This window comes from Biomphalaria glabrata, chromosome 9 (genome assembly GCF_947242115.1).
Source record: "Biomphalaria glabrata chromosome 9, xgBioGlab47.1, whole genome shotgun sequence".
In the NCBI taxonomy this organism is placed as follows: domain Eukaryota; kingdom Metazoa; phylum Mollusca; class Gastropoda; family Planorbidae; genus Biomphalaria; species Biomphalaria glabrata.
Genome location: NC_074719.1, coordinates 25,860,048 through 25,866,746, shown reverse-complemented (window position 1 = coordinate 25,866,746; position 6,699 = coordinate 25,860,048). Strand labels below are relative to the sequence as shown.

Here is a 6,699-nt window from a genome sequence, read left to right as displayed (position 1 = left end):
AAAGGCCGTTTACTGCATTTGAGGCATGTGGCAAACTCTACCAGTTCTGTCGCATCCCTTTCGGTGTTACCAACGGAGTTGCATGCTTCCAGAGAACAATAAATCAAATTATTGAGAATGAAAAGTTGCAGGACACCTTTGCATACGTGGACAATGTAACGGTATGTGGTCATGATCAAGAGTCGCACGATGAGAATATGCAAAGATTTCTAGATGCTTCTAGAAAGTATGGGATCACATTTGATGAAGACAAAAGTACGATAGCCACTGACAAAGTTTGCCTATTGGGATACGAAATTTCTAAGGCCTTCTCAAGCCAGACCCTGAAAGATTCCAGGCTTTAAGAAACCTTCCTCTCCCTCATGATATGCGCTCACAAAAACGGATCGTGAGCATGTTGGCGTACTACTCACAGTGGATCCCAAATTTTTCTAACAAAATAAATGTTTTGGCAAATAACACGTCGTTCCCTCTTTCAGAAACAGTAAAGACAGCCCTTAACGAATTAAAGCAGGAGCTGGAGAAAGCTGCCATCTTCACCATCGACTATACTCGACCTCTGACGGTTGAAACAGACGCTTCGGATGTTGCAATAGCTGCCACCCTCAACCAGGATGGCCGCCCCGTGGCGTTCTTTTCAAGAACACTCTCGAAAAGTGAAAGGCGGCACTCAACTATAGAAAAAGAAGCTTATGCCATTGTAGAATCTTTAAGGAAATGGCACCACTACTTAGTAGGAAATCGCTTTACCCTTGTCACGGATCAACGCTCTGTGGCCTTCATGTATGACAAACAGAGCAAAGGGAAAATAAAGAATGAGAAAATTCAAAGGTGGAGACTGGAACTGAGCTGTTTCCACTACGATGTCTTGTATAGACCAGGCAAACACAATGTAGCGGCTGATACGTTTTCTAGAAACGGGTGTGTGTCAGCTATGAGTCGAAATGAATTGAAACTGCTCCATGACTCTCTGTGTCATCCGGGAGTAACAAGACTATGGCATTTAGTGCGAGCGAAAAACTTACCTTTCTCTTGTGAAGATGTTAGGCTGGTTGTCAACCAGTGCAGAATCTGTGCCGAAGTAAAACCCAGATATTTCAGTAATTCTAATGGAACTCTAATTAAGGCGATGCAACCTTTCCAGAGACTAAGTATAGACTTCAAAGGACCGCTCCCTTCTACATCTCGGAACACATACCTGCTAACTATAGTTGACGAATTTTCAAGATTCCCGTTTGCATACGCCTGTTCTGATATGTCGGCTTCAACAGTAATCAGATGTCTAGATAATTTATTTGGACTATTCGGAATGCCTGACTATGTACACTCTGATAGAGGTACCTCATTCATGTCAAGAGAGGTGCAGGAATTTTTACACGAGAGAGGGGTGGCCACAAGCAGGACGACCCCTTATAATCCCAGAGGGAACTCTCAAGTAGAAAGGCTAAACGGGTCATTATGGAAAGCTATAACTCTGGCCTTAAAAACTCAAGGACTCCCGGTTTCCAAATGGGAGCAGGCGTTAAACCAAGCCCTGCACTCTCTTCGTTCTCTGCTCTGTACCGCTACAAACGAGACACCTCACGAGAGAATATTCAAGTTCTATCGCAGGTCCACCTTCGGCAAATCACTCCCGACATGGTTAACTCAACCAGGAAAAGTGTTGTTAAAAAAGGGAGTCCGTGCATCAAAATATGACGATGGTACAATAGCTGTGGACTTAATTACATGCAACCCACAGTATGCCAGTGTAAGACTTCCTGATGGAAGAGAAGAAACAGTGTCATTACGACATTTGGCCCCCGTTCCAAGAGAGGGAGAATCAGAGGTGTATCAACATATGGAACATGAAGACTTTGAGCCGGAGACAAACCCTATAACACAGATGCAGGTGCCTACTGACCATGTGACTATAGAACCAATGGCTGCTCCTAACACATATGTACAACAAGGGGAAAATGGACATCAAGAAGAAGTAAATGCAGGGGCTGAGTCTCCTGTTAGAGAGCCGCCGATGTCACCAACTCCAAGCGACGGCAGTATTGGTCCTGGTAGATATAACCTAAGACCAAGAACAAGCAGACCTAATTATAAGGTCTAACATTTATTTAATTATTTTTCCATATCACAAGTTCTAACTCAGTATCTGTAGGCTTAATATGACACACTTTGAACTGATCATTTTATAGTGTATAGCTTTTCTAGTTAGACTTTTTGTATTGTATTACTTATTACATTATTATTCAAGACAACTGGTCTTAATATTTGTATGCATAAGGGACTGATAATTTTATAGTGTATAACGTGTTTGTTTATAGTTATACAATGCTTTTCAATAGAGTAAATCTGTAAGTATTCTGTAGGGATACTAAGGCCTCTTATATCGCTGTCCTTCACTATTATTTACATGTTTATGTTCCTATAACTTTTAGGCGGGGTGATTGTAGTGTAACTGAGTTGATTTTCTGCGTGCGTCCAGCGTGTCTGAAGGGAATTTAGGAAATTTAGGCACCGGATATTTAGGCACCGCGTATTTACGGATATTTAGGCACCGGATATTTAGGCACCCGGAAATTTAGGCACCCGGATATTTAGGCACCCGGAAATTTAGGCACCCAGATAATTAGGCACTTTTTGACAAGGCGGAAAATTAGGCACCGGATAATTAGGTACTCTTTAATTAGCGACCTGAGTCATTATATAATATAGACATCACAGGATTCAGGGGAGGGGAGGTAGAGATGATTCTCTTCTCATTGCTTCCGTCCATCACCAACCCCTAAGGTCGAATGGCTAGTTTTTTAAATGGATGATTATTCAATTTGTTTGAATATTTAGTTACTAATGTAAATTCTTATGATTAAAAAGTATTATAAAATATTTGTATTATGTCAGTGAGTGTTGGTGATAAATATAATCGCAATCGCCCTCTGCTTGTGGGAAAGGGAGGGGTCGTACTCTTAAAATGGGATGGGCGGGGCGGGGGGGGGGCGCACACACTCTCACTTAAATGAGAGGATTTCTCGTAAACTTGGTCGTAAACGTTACGTAGTGAATCTGAAGGCTACACACTGGACTAAAGGGAATGGAAACACAAAGGTGTTCAAATGGAAGTCTGGGGATTATATTTTAGAGGCCTTCCAAAAACTTTGGTAGACACATTTCTGTTAAAACCATCATAATAATAAAAAAAGTAATAAAAATAATATATATATATATATATGTATAAGGGAAATGAAGATAGTTAAATTTCATTGGGCAGTTTTGAAAGTTAGGGAAACGAGTGTTTTTTTTTGTTGTTGTTTTTTAACCATATGTGTGTGTGTGTGTGTTTAATAATGTGTGTATGAAACCTTTTTTGTCGTTGTTTTGTTTTTTTTTTTCATTCTGAAGGAAAAAAAATTGTATAAGGTACTGAACACAAAAGGAATGGGGGAATCATACCTTCTCGAAAATTGTAGTAAATATATTTGGTTTATGATAGAGAAGGCGGGGTTAAATTGGAAAATCAACAATCTTCTATAAGCAGAATAAGTATTAATAAGAGACCAATATTCCAAAAAAATGATATTCAAATTTTTAACTCATCTGTCTTTTCCATAAACTTTTTTTAAATTTTCAAAACATTATATTTTATCGTAATTTCTAGCCGTTTTGCGATTTCCATTGCAATTTATATAAATATTATATTACATACATTTACATTATATATATATATATATATATATATATATATATATTCAATAAAAGTTAATGACCACATTTGAAGGACGTAACACACCTATACACTCCCACAATAGATCTTCCTAAAGGGATTACCCATTAACAATATAAAAGAAGGAGTGTTGATAATAGATATTAATGCTATTATAAAATATGTATACTACTTTAGTTTATAGACATATTTAATTCCTATAAGTAACGCGCGCAAATCCACCCTGCTCATTTCCATTCCCACTATAAGAAGACAATTTTCTCAGACGTCCATTTTAGCAGTTATGTTCAATGCTGTACCCTGCCCTGTACTCCAGTGTGTAGCCTTGAGACTCATTGCGTCATTTTCACGACCTAGTTCAACATCTACCAGCCACAAATCTTCTCCTTTAGTGGGAGTGCGTAGAGGAGGAAGGGCTAAGGTCAGGAAGCAATGAGAGGAGAATCAACTCTACCTCTCCTTCCCTGAATCCTGTGTGGTCTATATTTTATAATGACTATTAATCCGGAGTCATTTTTTCCACACATTCTCACGATTGTCATTTTTTTCCTCGTTTTGTCAGCTTTTCTTTTATATCATGAAAATTCATTAAGAATCGTTTTAGTTGCTCTTTTTTTTTTGATAACGTCACCGATAGCCCATAGCCTAAGGATAACATATACGTTAACATTTTAAAACTACTTTCAAAATTAAGGTCGCTAATTAAAGAGTGCCTAATTATCCGGTGCCTAATTTTCCGCCTTGTCAAAAAGTGCCTAATTAGCCGGTGCCTAAATTTCCGGGTGCCTAATTATCCGGGTGCCTAAATATCCGGGTGCCTAAATTTCCGGGTTCCTAAATATCCGGTGCCTAAATATCCGGTGCCTAAATTTCCAGATACCGTCTGAAGGTCATGGCCATTGTGTGTGTTTCATGTCCAGTGTGTGTGTGTGTATAGACTCCATCAGTGGTATGCTAGACGTGCTGGTTTCATTCACTGTTTACTGTATTCTAATTTTGTCGAATAAAGCCATAGTATTGGTATTCTAGTCGTTATCATTTCATTACACTCCTCTCCAGAGAGTTTTGAGGTTAACCCCCTCCGCCTCAGTATAAAACTAAAGCAAACAATACTGTCAATAGCCACTAAATTCCATGAGCGTTTTGTGGTTAAACCTCTCTCCAATAAAACTAAAGCAAAACTATAGTTACAATTTGTGTTTGTTCTTCTTGTTGCTGAAACCCATTAATAAAATAGATCTACGAGAATTCAATGATTAAATTTAATCCATTTGAGGTTCAACCCTATCTCAAATTTCAGACATTGATTTGTTTTTCTAACAGTCGCTGGCTCCATTAATAAAGTGCATTGAATAGCAGATTTTATATTGACCTACAATTTCATAATAGAAGAGTAGCAGGATATAGCACAGAAGACACCACAGAATGTGCAAATACAGGAAATAATTTTCCGACACAAACCCCTAAACTTATTATAGATGTGTGTGTGTGTGTGCAACAATGAATCGGACTTAATTTTTAGTTGTAAATCTAGTTTAATCTGTAAGCTAAATCTAGCTTAATCTGTAGTACTAAATTTGACTTAATCTAGTGTGGCGTTACTCTAAAGAAGTAACTTTGTATACACGGTTTGTTTCATGATCATTATAGTTGTTTCCTTGTTGTTTCTCACCAAGTATCCCTAAATGTTCGTTACTTGGATGTGGACAATTTCGAACTAAAAGAGTCATTCCTTGGTTACTTTGAAGTTGTGAAGACAGATACACAACATTATGAAGAACTTGTTACGAAAACCCTTAAAGGTATTGGACTGGCAGCTCTTCATTCTGCTGAGATAGGTGCAGCAATTGTCACCTTTTTTAGCCAAAATGAAAGAAGCTGGAGTTTAAAAAAGGGAGAGTAACACAAGGTGGTCCTCAAGAGAAGAAGCTACGGCGGCAGTTTCCTTGCATCTCGACAAAATCATCAAGCTGTTGGAGAAACTGTCTGAATCAACAACTGAAAGTATGGACACTAGAATCTGTTCACAGAATCTTCTTCATGAAGAGTTAAATTATGATTTTTTTTTTTACTTATCTGGAATTCTGGTAAAATCTCTGCTGGACTGCCCATACTGCACATACGGGAAACTTGCTGAAGAGATTTAGACCTTTCATGCTTTCTCCAAATTGATGAGAAACGGACGTAACCGATCACCCAATCCTTTCACAAAAGCGAAGGTAGTGACTGCGCTATGGATTTCCTGTTAGCAAAACCACCAGAAGAAAGAAAAGACTTGATGGGGAGTTCAGTTCTGATGTAGGACGGTCAAAAGAATACAAATGTGTTGCGACAGAAATGCCGGCAGGCTTCTTATGGACTTGAAGTACAGATTCCAAAGTATGGAAATCATGTGGACACCTGTGGGTTTCTTCTTGAACCAAGACACCTTTTAGAGTCTATGGATGATGACACGCTGATGGTGTTGTTTTCCTGTTTGTATGATGAAATAAAAACAAATCCATTGTTCAGGGATTCACGAGCACTTTTCCTCAACAAACCAGTTCCACAATTGACAATTGGCATATTGAGAAAGTTGAGCATATTATGGTAATAATATTCTCAAACCTTGCAACTTCCATCCGAATGGTGCTAACACAGGCTACTTCCATTGCATCATGTGAAAGATCATTCTCAAGTTCATCAAAAACTATCCCAGCAGCACAATGACGCAAGAAAGCCTTAGCAACATGGTGTTTATGACAATGGAGTCAACGAAAACTACAAGACATCATTGATCTAAATGATGTTATAGCGAAACAACGGTAGTATACATTCAAAGAGTCATACTTGACTGCACACTGCTTGATGTTAGCCACAAAGAACAAGAGACTTTTACATAGCGTTTTGTGGACGTATCAGATCCAGAAGGTAAGGTGGAGAACACTTTCAGTTTATGTAGTTAAAAGGCCTATTATCAGTACTTACGTAAGATAGTATGTTTT

The 6,699-nt window shown here is 38.5% G+C and overlaps 1 protein-coding gene across 1 annotated transcript; it reads left to right on the top strand.

Moving 5' to 3' along the window:
* Positions 1 to 288: 288 nt before the first annotated feature.
* On the top strand, positions 289 to 5,618 carry LOC129928379 (uncharacterized). The gene is made up of 2 exons (XM_056042599.1): positions 289 to 2,051; positions 5,392 to 5,618. Exons 1-2 carry the CDS (start codon positions 368 to 370, stop codon positions 5,616 to 5,618), a joined length of 1,911 nt encoding a protein of 636 aa, XP_055898574.1. The 5' UTR covers positions 289 to 367.
* The last annotated feature ends 1,081 nt before the right edge of the window (positions 5,619 to 6,699 follow it).

What these genes read in the sequence shown, in the direction of transcription:
- LOC129928379 (XM_056042599.1), top strand. Translation starts at nt 368, where the DNA reads ATGCGCTCACAAAAACGGATCGTGAGCATGTTGGCGTACTACTCACAG. An exon ending in CGACGGCAGTATTGGTCCTG is followed by an intron (nt 2,052 to 5,391) that starts GTAGATATAACC and finishes TTTCTCACCAAG; the next exon opens with TATCCCTAAATGTTCGTTAC.